The 16734-nt window shown below is 35.9% G+C and overlaps 3 protein-coding genes across 4 annotated transcripts; 2 read left to right on the plus strand and 1 right to left on the minus strand.

The window, feature by feature from the left end:
• Window positions 1-1466: 1466 nt before the first annotated feature.
• Window positions 1467-6703, plus strand: LOC109243696 (uncharacterized hydrolase YugF-like). Of its 2 annotated transcripts, none has more exons than XM_019410667.1 (10): window positions 1467-1748; window positions 2847-2962; window positions 3041-3138; window positions 3256-3305; window positions 4005-4100; window positions 4241-4330; window positions 4741-4833; window positions 4952-5047; window positions 5854-5919; window positions 6026-6703. In XM_019410667.1, the coding sequence occupies exons 1-10, from the start codon at window positions 1488-1490 to the stop codon at window positions 6197-6199; spliced, it is 1140 nt and encodes a 379-aa protein (XP_019266212.1). In that variant the 5' UTR covers window positions 1467-1487; the 3' UTR covers window positions 6200-6703. The 2 variants fall into 2 exon arrangements, with proteins under 2 accessions (XP_019266212.1, XP_019266213.1); XM_019410668.1 differs by having other exon boundaries at window positions 2868-2962.
• A 170-nt stretch (window positions 6704-6873) lies between these two features.
• LOC109243697 (uncharacterized hydrolase YugF-like) lies at window positions 6874-10890 on the plus strand. Its single transcript, XM_019410669.1, has 10 exons — window positions 6874-7199; window positions 7733-7830; window positions 7908-8005; window positions 8122-8171; window positions 8619-8714; window positions 8823-8912; window positions 9331-9423; window positions 9554-9649; window positions 10283-10348; window positions 10454-10890. Exons 1-10 carry the CDS (start codon window positions 7008-7010, stop codon window positions 10625-10627), a joined length of 1053 nt encoding a protein of 350 aa, XP_019266214.1. The 5' UTR covers window positions 6874-7007; the 3' UTR covers window positions 10628-10890.
• Window positions 10891-13545: 2655 nt separating this feature from the next.
• On the minus strand, window positions 13546-16444 carry LOC109243698 (PLASMODESMATA CALLOSE-BINDING PROTEIN 3-like). Its single transcript, XM_019410670.1, has 4 exons — window positions 16105-16444; window positions 15528-15773; window positions 15382-15415; window positions 13546-14303 (listed from the first exon to the last, which is right to left on the minus strand). The coding sequence occupies exons 1-4, from the start codon at window positions 16160-16162 to the stop codon at window positions 14003-14005; spliced, it is 639 nt and encodes a 212-aa protein (XP_019266215.1). The 5' UTR covers window positions 16163-16444; the 3' UTR covers window positions 13546-14002.
• Window positions 16445-16734: the final 290 nt, after the last annotated feature.

Below are 16734 nucleotides of genomic sequence, written 5' to 3' on the forward strand. Positions count from 1 at the left end.
ACTAAGATTCATGAATTATACAAAGGCTATTTGAATAAATAAAACAAGTTATACCAAAAATAGTAAAAACAATTCTCAATCCTTTTTAGAATACACAGGGCCAGGAGGTAGGATAGATAATAGAATAAGAACATATATTATTATCAAAGCTTACCCCTCAATTCATTTAGTACAGGGCGTGCATTTATTTGTTTCTTGTAAGGTATATTACACTAGTGAATTCATTCTTTGATCTAAAATAATAGTGTTTCTATAAATCTAATTTGAGTCAAAACATTCGATATTTGAGAAAATATAGAGTGCATAAACTCCTTTAGAGATATCGACAATCTTTTTATTATAGCGATTGCGAATGAGCAAGTAGGATACGACAAAAATTCATATTCTCTACAAAAGATTAGTTATTTGAATATTTTTTCCAAAAGTTACCAAAAACAATTCTCAACCATCACTATAATATTTAGGACTCATAGGAGGTAGGACACATAATAAAATAAGAGAGGAGTATTTACGATAAAAATAAATTCGCACCCCCATATTTATATCAAATCAATATACTTTATCACGATTAAGTAATAAGTGAGATACACGTTAATTAATCATAGTTGATTAAAAAAAAAGTATGCTGAATATACATATATTATTATTACTGATTTGGCATAAATATCGGATACGCTTTTACAGTTATGCAATGTGTTGAATTACTGTGAACACATAGGGGTTGTTTGGTAATTAGGAAAAATAATAGGTATATTAGCTTTGGTATTAATCCGTTATTTGGTAGTGTTTTTTATCATATTTGGTATTATCCTATGTATAACTAATACATTACAATTTACAAACTATAACGTTAGTGATACCATGGTTTTTAATACATGGACAAGCATGTATACATAATACACCAAATCAAACAGTGGATAAGAAATAATACCAACATAACCAATCCCAATATTACTAATCATAGCATTATTAATTCACTATATTTAGCACTATTAGCATTTGAACATAGATTTGATTGAAACTTAAAAAAAGAATTTTTGAAGTTGTGTTGAAAATAATTTTTGAAATTTGAAGTTGTGTGTGGACATGCAATTTATTTTAAGAAAAGTTTATGTTTTATGAGTGGAAGAAAATTTTTTGCCCAAAAACTAGTGGGAACTTAATTTTTTTTTTTCCCAAAACATGATCATATTTCATAAAGAAATATTATTTTTAATTTTTTTTTTTTAAAAACCTAAATCCAAAATCTATGACCAAACGTACACCCTGCCAAGCCACCCCATGGTATGTGGGTGTATATTTTGGTATGAAAAAAATTCCTATTTTCAATATTTTGACCTTTTCTCCGTTAATTAATAATAGGAAGCGGGAAAATTGAACTAAAAGAAAACGTGAAATGCATGTACGGCCACATTGCTGAACCTTTCTCCTGATGCCAAATGTCAAATCCAACTTGCAACCGAGTAGGCAAGTCCCGACATATAATAATGGCTACTCACTCTTCTTCTTTGTATGTATGTATGAGTAGCAGAAAACCCAATGCCACTATGCTAACACTTCTCTCAGCCAGAGCTGGTGGTGCTCCGCCACCAACACTTTTCTCTGGAATTGGACCCAGAAGAAAATGTTGGAGTTTTAAGCCTTTTAGAATATGGGCTGGTGAATTTCCGGATTTTCTTCCTAAACAAGTGGAGAATATTAAAGATCCTTTTGCTAGAAAATTGGCTTCAAGAATTGAAAGATTACCAGTATGTTTTCCCCTATTTTTATTAGCTTCAAAATGTGCTATTTTTTTAATAATTTCTGTATCTTTTTTTTCTGTGTTTCCATTTTGGTTGCTAAGGAACTAATAAGAGTACACTTTGAAAGTTGCATGTAGCTTTGGGAATCACCTGGGGCAAAATCTGTACTTTTTGTGAAATGGGTTCTGTTTTGATGAGTAAAATTATGTTTCTTTGGACAAATACTAACACATAGGTAGCAAATTTTGGTGTTTTAGAACCTAAAATCAGTGTACAAGAACAAGAATTGCACCATGCATGCAGGTTTTTATGGTAGCTAGACAGGCTATTTTTATGTTTTTATGACAACGGTGCTCGAGAGCCAGCTTGTGTGTACCTCGACTATTCTCGTTAGCTACTACCTCCCACTAGTATCGAGTAACTCTGCCCACCAAGGATTAGACATAAGGGCTATTTGATATCTCTATTTGGGGATGTTAGATTAGGATAAGATAACAAAGTACAAGGATAAATCTTCTTTTTTTTTTTTAAAATATAAATTTCTTTATAAGTAGTGAATAATTGTTTACTCCCCCATCCAGATTTATATGAAGGTATTGATTGGACCTGAAATTTGTAAGAAAAAATTAAAGTAATGGTTGAAAAATTATTTTCTTTTGTAGAGGAAACATTAAATCCAAGTCTGAAGTTTGAATAGTTTGATAAACTTTATTTCTTGAAAGTTGTGAACATTTTACAGAAATGATAATAGTGTCAAAAACTTTTGGAATATCCTAAATGGGAAGGACTTATCATATATTCGGAAGGAGGGAGTATTTTCTATTTAGTCATGGTTGTTTAGGAATAATCCAGGATTTTAATAGAGATAATGAATACTACTGCACATACTAGCGTGACAATGCATGTGGATTTATTATAAATATATACTTCTAAACTCTTTTCAGTGGTGTCCACCCATGATCTGCAAATATTTAGTCTTCTTGTAATATGTATTTTCCTTTTAATCCTGAACTCAGATATCTAAATATCTTGCTTCTCCTGTTTTGAATTGAATCCATCATTCTCTTCCTTTATAAAGTTTCTGGTTACTGCCTTGACGTTCAGCTTCATTGCTGGTTCATTAAGGTAAACTTGTCGAAGGGTTGTGTCATGAGTAGTTGTGTAAAGCCAAAAGAACAGACAGAGACCAATCCAATTGTGCTTCTCCATGGTTTTGATAGGTATGCCTCGTGCTAAGGTAATAGTTTTTACCGCTTTCTCTTGTTGTGATCCTGTTGTTCATCAACCTCATTGTTCAGCACATGTTTAGAGTGGAGGTACTCACTTCCATTGCTTGAGGAGGCTGGGTTAGAGACATGGGCAGTTGATATCCTTGGATGGGGTTTCTCTGATTTAGGTACATTGTCTTGTCCTAGTTCTTTCCTGATTTTCACTTTTTCAGAAAGATTCTGCAAACAAAAATTGAAGACTTGCTTATGGTTTCATCTCTTTCTGTTTCCTTGTGATTTTAAAGAAAGGCTTCCATCGTGTGATGTAGCTTCCAAGCGTGATCATCTATACCAGGTACCTACTGATTTTATGAATTGTATGTCTTAATCTAGGGGAGCCGTGGAGCAACTGTAAAGTCGTCTCCATGTGACATATAGGACACGGGTTCGAGCCGTGAAAGCAGCACTAATGCTTGCATTAGGGTAGGCTGTCTACATCACACCACTTGGGGTGCGACCCTTCCCTGGAGCATGCGTGAACGCGGGATGCCTTGTGCACTGGGCTGCCCTTTTAATCTAATGCACACAAACTTCAAATGTTGGAACTAGTCTCTTTTATTAGACAAAAAGAAAAGTCTCTTTTATTAGACATTCTAATAAATGTAAAATAGCATACATAAGTAAATATTAAGAAGCATATGGAAGTACAAAATTAAGTTAAAAGTCGCATTCAATTATTTTCTGGTAGTTTACTATTATACTTGCTATGCACGGGCGCATACCACAGTTGTACCCCATTGTGCAGTGGTATGATATCACAGTTATGCAGCATTATGGGGGCACCCTTTCTTACTCGGCACATCCCTATACTAGGAAATTATGGAAGTAGTGTTTACTTGTCTAAGTTTATCTTTACAAACCACTAAAAAGTCAATAAGAGTCAGACAGGTCTCCCTGCTGTAAGGCCATGTTGAAGAATTAGTCCGATATTAAATGTTTGAAGGAATTTTCCATTTACTTGTTTTGAATATTTTCAGTCTTGTTTTACTTTCAGTTGTGGTCTACCTACATCAAGAGGCCAATGGTACTTGTTGGACCGAGTCTCGGATCTGCTGTTGCTATTGACTTCTCTGTCAACTATCCAGAAGCAGTAAGTATATTAAATAACGGTGAATCCCTATCCAGATTTATAGATTACTTTCTAGTATGAAGGAGCTATCATTTTATGGCTTACTCTGAAGTAGCTTTTTTTTTTTTTGGTCAATACTCTGAAGTCTTTTACTTTTATAGGTGGATAGGCTGGTTTTGATCGACGCATGTGTTTACGCGGAAGGTACAGGAAGCCTCGCAAGCTTACCCAAAGCATTAGCTTACGCTGGGGTGAGTCCATTTAAGTCCTCTTAAAATAAAAGGGATACATTCTACTCCGATTTTGACCATTTGATGTAACTGAACATCTATATCATAAGGATTGTGGTTTCACCAAGAACTTGGTTTATGATAAGCTTTAAAGAAATTGAGAATCGTTAATGATGATTGAATCAACTTCACTGATCCAAGATTAGCACCCGTTGTATATTGACAGCCTTTGTTTGTCAGATCTTTCCCTTAAAGCTGCAAACCCCTAATAAAGAAAGAACTCCTGATCATTCAGTCTGCTACTTGAAGGGAAAGATTCTGATCTAAATGATTGATATAACATGTATTCAAATATGTTTACAGCATTCTTCGAGTATCTTCTATCTATATTTTTTATTGTTTTCACTATCTTGACAACAAACTTGTTGCAGGTCTACTTGTTGAAAAGCATACCACTTCGTTTATACGCAACATCATTGACTTTCAATGGCTTACCATTAAGTACCTGCATAGACTGGACTAATGTAAGTTTCGACCCTCTGATCTTTAAGAAACCTGAAAGTCGTGGAGCTCAGATGTCTGGAATGGGCGTCTGCACTACTTATCTTATCAGACCTTTTAATTACATGGTTTTCTATCCAGATAGGTCGTCTACATTGTTTATTACCTTGGTGGGAGGATACAACAGTGAATTTCATGATCAGCGGAGGTTACAACGTCATTGATCAGATACAACATGTATGTTGAACTTTACTAATAATCTTAAGATTTTCCTATATAGACATGCCTGTTGCCACCTTTATTACTTTCTTTTCTCATGACTGTGGTATCAAGCAAGATTCTTTTGCTATAAAAGATGCTCTGGGGACTAGCCGTAAAAAAATGTGGTGTTACTAGTCATTTATGCAATGTTGGAGTCTAAATACAGAAACTCCTGCCAAATGGTTAATTTCGAAAATCTGTTTTAGTAAGTAAAATTCTTGTGTATATTTTCAAACAGACCAGAAAGAAAAGTGATATGCCAATTTCTTGTCCGCCCAGCAAATCAGCATAATGAGAAGTTTACATGTTCACCTCAACCACGAGTCTATTAGGTGGAAACCATGTCACTTGCTTCATATTCCTCTTTCTACCCAATTAATTATCGGTTTTCCTTTTTGGGTTGTCCCAAAAACATCCATTTCTGGAAAGAAAAAAGGGAGTATCATGTATACTTATCACAGTTATTTTGGACTGCAAACACCTTTGAGCTTCTCTTGAAATTCCGAACTTATTAGTTGTAGACATCACCAATATTATTGGTTTGGTAATAAATTAGACTGGAGTTACCGTTGATCTCTAGCGCCCTCATACTAATTTTTTGTCGGATCATTCTACTAGAATTGTGGCTGATTGAATCCAGACTTGCTTCTGCTTCTATAGCACTGAGAGTGTTTTTTTTTTTTTTTTGGCTGTAGCTCCATTTCCTATCTTCCCTACTGGTTTTCTTCTTGTCCATGTGGAATATTCTAGAGCATTCTCATGCTAAGAATTCTGTTATACAGGTCAAGCAGAAAACACTAATAATATGGGGTGAAGATGATCAGATTATTGACTACAAGCTCGCAGTGGTATGTTTCTTTCAAATTTTGGAACAATATAAACCTGGTAACTCTTATCAGCCAAATATGCAGTATGTCGAGTCGCTGAATGGTCTGTTGACTTTTGTGTGCACAGAGATTGCACTCTGAACTTCCAAATGCGATTCTACGCTGTATACCAAAGTGTGGTCATATCCCTCACGTGGAGAAGCCCGATGCTGTCTCCAGGTTAATTGCGCAATTTATTCACTCTGATCAATCACAAAGGGCAAAGCTTGACTCAGTCTCCACCATCTCTGTTCCTGTTTGATTACTGGTACTTGTACAAGCAGTTAGCGCATCCCACGTGGAGATCTGGCTTCCAGATTCTACTTAGTGATGAGGTTTGTTTGCCAGTTTCAATGGTGAACTATGCTTTCATTCTTTGAGCAACATCAGCTATTTTACCTATATGTTGAAGGTGCTTTGGTATCCAGTACAGAAGTGAAATAAACTGAATACTTAAGCAGTGCAATTAGCTGAATTAGCAGAGCATTCTGGTACATAATTCTTTCGGTTTCTCTTCAATATAGAACTCGAGTTATGGTCTGTGAATCATAGCTTGTAGCAGTTGCAAGCCTTGACGGCAGAGTTACTCGATACTTGTGCTGGTTGGAGGTAGGAGGTACCCCGTGAAATGTTATAAGAAAAACAGCTTGGAGCAGTACAGTTCTATTGTGCATATCTGGAATTATATCACTCTTATGTATAAAGAATTCCTATTACTTTCTATTTTTGTTATTACTTATTTTGTATAATTTTGGCCTGATGTGAATTTGTGGTTGGCGCATAATTATTTGTTTTATTAAAAAAAAAAAAAAAAAGCGTGAATACATTAGCGTTCATACCTGCTACAATAAGTTTTTCTTTTATTAATATTCTTAATTCAGTCAAATTAAAATGAGATGAAAAGAAGTAGTGCGTAAAAAAAACGAAAAAAGAATGAAAAAAGTGAAACGCAGAAACGGCCACATGGCAAATCCAATCCTCTACCAACATAAATTCTTCTTCCACTTCGTCTTTGTACGAGTAAGTTGAAAAACCAGTGCCACCGTGCACGGCGGAGTCCCACAACTATTATGCTAACAATGCTCTCAGCCAGAGCCGGTGTTGTTCCTCCACCAATCCTAATCGGACACAATGTAAAATTCTCCATTTCGAGGCGTTTAAGGATCCGAGCTGCTGAATTTCCGGATTTTCTTCCTAAACAAGTCGAGAATATCAAAGACTCTTCTGCTAGAAAATTGGCTTCACGAATTGAAAGAGTACCTGTACGCTTTTCTTTTCTTTTTTACTTTCAAAATTTGCTACTCATTTTTGGGATGATTTTGAGTTGTTTCGGATAATTGCACTTTAGTCCCTCAGTTATTGTTAATTCTAGTTTTGATCTTTGCAATATTTGGCTAAGCATATTTAACCTTCAATTAACTAACAGTCTACCACGTCTCACTTTATACAGGAAATATGTGATATTTTGACTATTTTAGGACTGTATTACTCTCAAATATGGAGTAACATTACAAATTTGACATAATACATTGATAATTGAATGGTTTAACACTTAATAATTCGTTAAATTTGTGAAGATTTACGGTCGAAGGGATCAAAATTGCTCATATAATATAATTGAAGGTTGAATGTGCTTAACCAGAATCACAAGGAAAAAACTAAGTAATGAATTATGTTCCTTCTAATAGTTCTAAACTCAAATATCTAAATATCGTGCTCTGAAATGAATTAAGTGCTCTCTTTCTTTATAAAGCTCTGGTTACTGCTTTAGTTTGATGATCCAGCTTCATTTTAGGTAAACTTATCAAAGGGTTGTGTCTTGAGTAGTTGTGTGAAGCCAAAAGAACAGACAGAGGCCAAAAATCCAGTCGTGCTTCTCCATGGTTTTGATAGGTATGCGTCACGCCAAGCTAATACTTCTGACCACTTTCTCTTGTTGTGCCTGTTGTTCATTATACCTCATTGTTCAGCTCATGTTTAGAGTGGAGGTACACATTTCCGATGCTTGAGGAGGCTGGGTTGGAGACATGGGCAGTTGATATCCTCGGATGGGGTTTCTCTGATTTAGGTACATTGTCTTGTCCTAGTTCTTTCCCGATTTTTCATTTTTTCAGAAAGATTTTGCAAACAAAGACTTGAGACTTGCTCATGGTTTCTTATGTTTTGTTTCCTGTGATATCAAAGAAAGGCTTCCATCGTGTGATGTAGCTTCCAAGCGTGATCATCTTTACCAGGTACCTTACTGATTTTAAAATGTATGTACTAATCTAGCGCATACAAACTTAAAAGTTTGGAACTAGTCTCTTTCACTATACATTCTAATAAACGCAAAGTTGCATATCTAAGTTCAAAGGTAAACTCACATTCAATTTTCTCCTAGTAGTGTATGGTAATATGCAGGGGCACATGCCAAAGTTATACCCCATGGCAGTGGTATAATATCACAATTATGCAGCATTCTGAAGGGGCACTTTGCTTACTAGGCACGGTCCTATACTAGAAAATTATGGAAGTAGTGTTTACTTGTCTAAGTTTATATGTAGAAACCATTGAAAGGGCAATAAGGGTCAGGTAGGTCTCCCTGGTGAACAGCCACATCAAAGAATTAAGCGGATCTTGAATTTTGAAAGAATCTTCCGTTGACTCTTTTTATAAATTTTTCAGTCTCGTCTTTCTTTCAGCTGTGGTCTACCTACATCAAGAGGCCAATGGTACTTGTCGGACCAAGTCTTGGATCTGCTGTTGCTATTGACTTTTCTGTCAAATATCCTGAAGCAGTAAGTACATTAGTAACTGTGGATCCATGTCCAGATATTATAAATTACTTTCTAGTATGAAGAAGGTATAACGTTATGCTTAATCCAACATCTCTTTCACTTTATCAGGTTTATAAGCTGGTTTTAATCGATGCAAGTGTTTATGCAGAAGGTACAGGAAACCTTGCAACCTTACCCAAAGCAGTAGCTTATGCTGGGGTAAGTTCCCTCCTTGTCCTCTTAAAACAACGGGATACTTTCTACTCCATATTGGATTATTTGATGTAACTGCAAATATATGTTACACAGATTGTGGTTTATTGACTTTCTGATTAGCAAACTCAAAAAGTAAAAAAGAGAAACTTTCCCTAATTGTTAATGATGATTGATCCTTAATTGAGCTAAGTTTAGCATCCTTATACTGACTCTCTTTGTCTATCAGATCTTTCTCTTGATGCTGCACGGCCCCAACTAAAGAAAGAACTCTTAGTATCAGTTTGTTACTATTCAGTCTCCTATTCAATGGAAAGATCTCAGATATAACATGTGCTCGTATATTTTTTAGACAACATTCTTTGAGCATCAGCCATCTATATTTCTTGTTCTTTTCACTAATCTGATAACAAACCTGCTGCAGGTCTACTTGTTGAAAAGTGTTCCACTTCGCTTATATGCAACATCATTAACTTTCAATGGCTTACCATTAAATACCTGCATAGACTGGACTAATGTAAGTTTTGACCCTGTAATCTTTTAGAAACCTAAAAGTCATGCAGATCAGATGGTCACAATGTGCTTCTGGCATATTTTTTATGCTCCTTGTTTTACTACGCCTTCTGATTATCTGGTTTTCTGTCCAGATTGGCCGCTTACATTGTTTGTTACCTTGGTGGGAGGATGCAACAGTGAATTTCATGATCAGTGGAGGTTACAATGTTGTTGCACAGATAGAACATGTATGTACAAATTTACTAAATTTTCTTTAAGTTTCGTAAATAGACGTGCCTGTTGCGACCTTTTGCTACTTTCTTTTGCATCGACTCTGATATGGAGCAACACTATCTTGCTGTATTTAATAGGCAATGATTGGATCATGGAGAATAGGAATAATGATTTTAATTAGTTTCATCTTAACATGGCTGCCATTTGGACATGCAATTATGGGACTCTAAATATAGGAAATCCTGGCCACTGGCTTAATTATGAAAAGTCTGTTTTAGTAAGAAATATTCAATATGCTGTATTGTTCTTAAACAGTCCAGACAAGTGATATGCCACAAGTCTTAACTGCAAACTCCACGTAACTTCTCTAGACATTGCAAACCTATTAGATTTGGACGTCAATAAAATCAATTGTATGGTATGTAAATGAGACCAGAGTTATAATGAATCTCTCCCTGTCCCCCTCATAATTTTCTGTTAGTATGTTTTGGGGCTGACTGGATCTCCTCGCTTCGAATTCTGGTGATACATTGCATAAAGATGTGTTTTGCTTGCTGTATCCGTTCTCCATGTTGTCTACTTGTTTTCTTCTTGTCCCTATGGAAAATGCTACAGCATTATATGCTAGCAGAAGTTTTGTTATGCAGGTCAAGCAGAAAACACTAATAATATGGGGTGAAGATGATCAGATAATTGACTACAAGCTCGGAGTGGTATGTTTCTTTCAAGTTTGTAACAATAGAAACTTGTTGGCTTGTCGCAGCCAAATACGTGGTTCATAAGTATTACCAAGTGTCTGTTGATTCTTATGTGCGCAGAGATTGCATTGTGAACTGCCAAATGCTATTATACGCCAAATACCAAAGTGCGGCCATATCCCCCATGTGGAGAAGCCTGATGCTGTCTCCAAGTTGATAATGGATTTCATTCACTCTGATCAATCACAAAGGGCAAATCCTGACTCTGTCTCGACCATCTCTGTTCTTGTTTGATTACTGGTACTTGTACAAGCAGATAGTTAGCATACCCCACATGTGGAGATCCGGCTTCCTCATTATAGGTAGTGATGAGGTTAGTTTGCCAGCTTTGAGCACCATCAGCTTTATTACCTACATATCAAAGGTGCTTTCCCATCCAGTACATAAGTGTAATAAACTGAATACTTAGCAGTGTAATTAGCTGAATATGTTAGCATTCTTCTACATGTTTCTCAGTTTTTCTTCAATATTCGGAGCTGGAATTTATGGCTGGTGAATCCTAGCTTGCGCCTTGATGCAGTGGTGAACTTATTGTATTAATATATTTAGAATTATATCGCTCCTACTGGAGAAGGGGAGCATTGACGTAACTGGTAAAGTTGCCGCCATGTGACCAGGAGGTCACGGGTTCAAGCCGTGGAAACAGCCTCTTGCAGAAATGCTGGTAAGGCTGCATACAATAGACCCTTGTGGTCCGGCCCTTCCTCGGACCCCGCGCATAGTGGGGGCTAGGGCTGTCAAATTTGGCCCAAGCCCAAATGACCCGCCCAAGGTTGGGTTGGTTATTGACCCGCCCATTTATTGAACTTAGTCCATCTTGACCCAACCCATCTCAACCCATTTAAAGTTGGGCTAATTTTTAGCCCAAATTGATTCATGAGTAAGTTTGTCAAAATATCTTAGAAATAATTTTATTTTTTGTTTAATATTTTAAATATGACCATAACAAAAGCAAAAAAGCCTTATTTCATAATTATACAATTTATAAGAAAATAACACATATTAATTAAAGTTTAATAAGAGTTGGGCGGGTTGGGTTATGACCCGAATTTTAACCCATTTTGACCCGCCCAAAATTTACCCAACCCGCCAATTTGACACCCCTAGTGGGGGCTTAGTGCACCGAGCTGTCCTTTTTATATCGCTCCTATTGGAGCTTCGTGCCAGGAACCATGGTAGTTTCAGGAACATTTCGAATTAACAGTGAATGGTAGAGGTAGTTGAAAGATGTTAATCTCTAGAAATCGGGAATTACTTGTGATATTGGCAGTTAGAATAACGTATCTTGGGGATGAGAAACTACAGTAACTTAGCCAAGGGATATTGCTGAACAGTTTGTCGAAAGATAGATGTCGCTAGAATTTTCTGTCTTGCTTAGGAGGAAGGCTTCTCTACATGTTTTCTGACTCTTCTTAATTTTCTTGGGATCTGGTTCTCTTTTAAGTTTATGATGCAAGATTGCGTACGTCTATCGGAAACAGCTTCTCTATCTCCGCGAAGTAGGGGTAAGGTCCACATACACATAACCCTCCCCAGACCCCACACTGAGAGAATATACTGAGTAATACTGAGTATGTTGTTTTTTTTAATTGATGCAAGACTGCATACAGATAGAGTTAACCTACAACAATCTTAGACCAGGAGTAGTGAACTATTGGTGTTAACAGATCCTTGTTGTGAAACAAAAGTACAACATTTCACATGCTATCATTTTCAAAGGGGGCTCTACATAAAGTTCAAAGGTTGCTACTGGTGTATAAAAGTAGTTCTCAAGTCATTATCCCTTATTATATCATAATAATAATAAGATCCGGCTCATTGAAAGATGTCGTGCATGTGCACTGGAGTCACCATCCAAGTGAAACAACCTTGAGTTTTTTTTTTTTTTTTAATGAAACCAAACGAGTTCTCCTTCAAGATTTTTTACCTTGACCTTTTCACCTACATCTTACGTTAAGGTCAAAAGCTCTTGCTTTGAAGATTCTATTTTAGCACCTTAAAGTCAGTGGCAGAGGCAGGATCCCCACGAAGGGGGTTCAAAAAAAAAATTGTAGCTAGTGGGAATTGAACCTATGAAGGTTTTGAACCCCCTTGACCACTAAACTACACTTTTGGGTTGTGTTAAGGGAGTTCAAAACATAATATATAGAGGTAAATCCCTTTTCGCCCCCTAAATCCGCCTCTGCTTAAAGTAGTGATCGTACCAGCTTGCACGCTGGACTACTGTATTTAATGTACATTTTATTTATCATCAGTTTATAAACTAGAATACTCTGATCACTAAAGCTTAGACAAATGAAAAACGATTATCCTAACTCTTTTGTCTCTACAAGATTTTGAACATTGGTTTCTCATGATTCATTCACTTTATTGATCCTACATCACGCCGTTGAGTGCTAAATCATCAACCCGTGAGTGCTAAAATACATTAAGGAGTCGTTTGGTAGGGTGTATAAGAGTAGTGTTGAATAAGTGTATTAGTAATGCATGGGCTAGTAATGCAACATTAGTATGCAGAGATTATTTATTATCCATTGTTTGTTGTGGTGTATTAAAAATTAAATGTATCGCATAATTTTTAAGAAAACTAGTTATTTACAAAAATGTCCTCCATGTTCTTTAGTTTTAAGGGACTTTAAGGATAATTTTATCTTTAATAGCATTGGTATTGCTAATACCATGCTATGCATTAGCTATACATAGGATAATACCAAATAAGATGTATAACCAATGCTTGTATTAGTTATATGAAAAAATATACCAAACAAAATATTACAAATACATAAAACTAATGTTTGCATTATTTTCTCTAATACACGTCCAAACCACCTCTAAAAGTTTTTAAGTAGCTTTTGACCTTTCATGTAAGGTGCTGCCAAAAAGGGCAAAGTTAAGAAACTAGAAGGAAACCTTGTTTGGTTTCGCATGTAAGATCCATTCAAAAAGGGCTTAGGTAAAGAAACTGGAAGGAGACACACTTGTTTGGTTTATTCTCTTGTGAAAAACCAAGATTCCTTTCGCCCTGACACTTGGATACTTGAGCGTATTCCTGCATTTCTTTAAGTTGGATTTTCAATTATACTTGCTAATATTCTCTACACACACGCACAAAGAAACAAGATGAAGGAATAGAAAACACTAAAAGACAGATGGACAGGGAACTAGAAGGGGGTTATATTTTAATACAGAAATGCACTAATATTACCACAGATGGGGGTAGGGTAGTGACTACTCATTGATAACATCTCTAAAATAAACAATACAGCTTTATGTCTTCTATTCTCCAGATATACAAAAAAGGAACATCTAAAAAGAAGAGATCAGATTCTTCTACATTACTACCCAAGAAACAGCCACATCCACTTCAAAAGGGAATCTAATTCCAAACTTTTTCACTCACTAAAGGAGCAAAGAAGATGGAGAAAGAACAAGAAGAAGAAAACAAACAAAAGAAAGAAATAAAAAGAAAAAGTCCAAGTGGAAGTGTGTCCAGATGATTCTCCCCTACTGACCATTGAAAATGGCTACCCATACTTTGTGCCAAAAGTCCACATTATCTTTCTCAAACCTTCCTTCCCTTCATTTACTGCCTCACATTCATCATTTTCTTTAGAGTCTTAAGCATACCAAGCTTGTAAACAAAATGGCTATAGTGAAAAAGACAGTATTTTGATGAAGAGTCTCTGTGCCATTGCCATCTGGATTGTAGCCACCACTTCCTGTTGGTCCTAGCCCAAAAGTAGGATTGTTAATACCTGTTGTAGTTCCCGTGCCGGTGCCGGTGCCGGTGCCGGTGCCGGTGCCAGTGCTAGTGCCAGTCCCAGTGCTGGTGCCGGTGCCAGTCCCAGTGCCGGTCCCAATCCCTGGAGTTGTGGTTCCTGGTACAGTAGTGGTACCTCCACCGGTGTTGCTGATGTAAAAACAATATGAATCAAGAACAAGATCATCCACTATATTTAATTATCAGTTCTACAGAATAGAGAAGTCCCGAGTACACTGAGACGAGCTTAAATAGAGTAACATAAACAATGAGAATTCATGTAACCGCCTCCAAGTTGCTTGAGATTGAGGCGTAGTTAATGTTATTATTATAGTATAGTCCGGACTAAGCATGTTAATGTTGTTGACATTATTGTATAGTCCAAAGCAAGCATGTTAGTGTTATTATTATAGTATAGTCTAGAGTAAGCATGTTATATGAATGATAAGAATTGGTGGAAATGACTTTGGTTCTGTAAAATATTGCATAATGGCTGGAAACAATGTCAACTAAAGATTTTCATCATGACAATGGGAGAAAATGACAAATACAACACCAAAATACAGATTATATCAACATCAAAAACAGGTCACATGGGCATACATAATGATGAATCTAGCTCATCTTGTGTTTGAATGTTATTGTCACAATTAGGACACTAAGAATGACTATTTGATAGATTTAGGTTAAAGAAAACAGGTGACAGCACCAACAACAATCTTTAATTATATCTTCATTAAAAAGATCACTATATTAGGAAAAGCTTCCAACCATTCACTCATACATCAAAGTTCATATCTAGCATTAATAATTGCACCTTTTTTTCTTATAATAGGTCCTTTTTCTACCCTGAGCACAGAGTTTTAACTTCCATATATCACCAGCCCTACTTGGTAGGTGACTATTTACAGAAAAATCATGAAAAAAAATATTTTTCCAAGATCAAATTGAGAATTAGCTACAAGGTGAAGCAAGCATCATCCAGCCAAAAAGGGACCAAAAAACCCTTCTATTTTTTAACTAAATCAGGGCCATTATCACCATTTTTGTCCTAGAAAAAGAACTTCACTACACTCTAAAAGAAAAAAATAACTCATTTTGTGGGAAAATAGCAAAAAGTTTTTGGAATGAGAACTAGATTCAAGTTTAAGGAGATGCTTGAGATTCAATATTGACAAGATAAATACAAGATCTAACATCAAAAATAACAAAACCTTAAGAAACTTACCCAGGGGTGGTCTGATAACATCCAGAAGTAGAGGCTGTTGATTGAAAAAATAAACAAAAGAACAATATCAGTGACTGGTAGAGGAATAAGAGTGTCAAAACAAAAGGAAACAAAAGGAAGAAAAACAAGATTTTTTAGGAACTTACAAGATGGTGGATTTGAACTTAAAGTTGCAGTTCCAGAAAAGTCACAGGTTGCACCAGATGCAGCTTTCTTCTGATAATAGCTATTTACAGCATAGCTACAGTGATCTTTAATAGTGTTAGGGTTGTAACAAGGTCCATTTTGAAGAATACCAGTACAATCAGCTCCATTTCCACAAGCATAATCTATACTCTTCTGCATAAGGCTATCTCCTACCCCATCTTTGCACAAACAGTAATTAGCACCACCTAGAAAGAAAGAAAAAAACCATAATAAGAAATCAGCTCAAGAAACAGAAATTATTGAAAATTTGTCAAGAAAAAAAGACTCAATCTTGTATAATAAATTCTTGGATACAGTCTAAAAGCAAAATCTAGTGAAACCCTTTATAAAGAAACACATGGAAAATGCAGGAAAAAGAGAATCTTGAAGTGAGAGAGCTAAAAACTCAATCTTTGAACAAAATATTGTTGGATACACAAACTAAGAGCAAAATCTGGTGAAACCCCATCATAAGAAACACATGGAAAATGAAAAAAAAAGATCTTGAAGTGAAAGTAGTAGCAACAAGCAGCTTACTTGAGTAACCAGTGAAAGCCAAGAAAACTATTAAAGACAGTACAAAAGCAGTAGCCATGATTGTTTTGTGCCAGGATCTTAGAACTAGTTATGAAGAAATTCTTGTTCTCTTTTTTCTTTCAAGAATATTAATAGAGCTAGTGAGAGTAAGAAGAATAAGAAGAAAGGAGATATTTTTAAGAGGAACAAAGAAGCTCTGTTATGGGGAAATGGAGCTCTCGAGACAAGAAAAATGGTATAGTAGACGGTGGAAGGTGGAGCTCAATGTCTATTTTGGGTGGCTTTTTATATGTATAATCTTATGTATTTAGCACACAAATTACTATATGGGTGTTAAAAGAATAGTGGTATAGGGGACTGTGATTTAGGAAAGTGAGCAACAATGCCAAAGCTTTATTGTTTTTTTTTTTTTTTTGGTGTAAAAAAGCTTATTGTCATATAAGTATTTGACTGTAATCTGTACTATGTATATGTCAGTGGAATTGTTTCTCAAACGGTCATAAATTAACTCTATGGTTCCAATCCAACCAAACGGTCATAACGCAAGCAGAAAATATTTCCAAGAAAATGACAAGACTTGATCCCTCATGTTTGGGTTGGTACAAAATAGTAAAAGACAGTTCGATGTAC

This window comes from Nicotiana attenuata, unplaced genomic scaffold (assembly GCF_001879085.1).
Source record: "Nicotiana attenuata strain UT unplaced genomic scaffold, NIATTr2, whole genome shotgun sequence".
In the NCBI taxonomy this organism is placed as follows: Eukaryota; Viridiplantae; Streptophyta; class Magnoliopsida; order Solanales; family Solanaceae; genus Nicotiana; species Nicotiana attenuata.

What these genes read in the sequence shown, in the direction of transcription:
- LOC109243698 (XM_019410670.1), bottom strand. Translation starts at nt 16,162, where the DNA reads ATGGCTACTGCTTTTGTACTGTCTTTAATAGTTTTCTTGGCTTTCACT. An exon ending in GGCTTTCACTGGTTACTCAA is followed by an intron (nt 15,774 to 16,104) that starts GTAAGCTGCTTG and finishes CTTTCTTTCTAG; the next exon opens with GTGGTGCTAATTACTGTTTG. An exon ending in AAGTTCAAATCCACCATCTT is followed by an intron (nt 15,416 to 15,527) that starts GTAAGTTCCTAA and finishes TTCAATCAACAG; the next exon opens with CCTCTACTTCTGGATGTTAT.
- LOC109243697 (XM_019410669.1), top strand. Translation starts at nt 7,008, where the DNA reads ATGCTAACAATGCTCTCAGCCAGAGCCGGTGTTGTTCCTCCACCAATC. An exon ending in CTGTCAAATATCCTGAAGCA is followed by an intron (nt 8,715 to 8,822) that starts GTAAGTACATTA and finishes TCACTTTATCAG; the next exon opens with GTTTATAAGCTGGTTTTAAT. An exon ending in TTGACTACAAGCTCGGAGTG is followed by an intron (nt 10,349 to 10,453) that starts GTATGTTTCTTT and finishes TTATGTGCGCAG; the next exon opens with AGATTGCATTGTGAACTGCC.
- LOC109243696 (XM_019410667.1), top strand. Translation starts at nt 1,488, where the DNA reads ATGGCTACTCACTCTTCTTCTTTGTATGTATGTATGAGTAGCAGAAAA. An exon ending in CAAGAATTGAAAGATTACCA is followed by an intron (nt 1,749 to 2,846) that starts GTATGTTTTCCC and finishes CTTGACGTTCAG; the next exon opens with CTTCATTGCTGGTTCATTAA. An exon ending in TCATTGATCAGATACAACAT is followed by an intron (nt 5,048 to 5,853) that starts GTATGTTGAACT and finishes TCTGTTATACAG; the next exon opens with GTCAAGCAGAAAACACTAAT.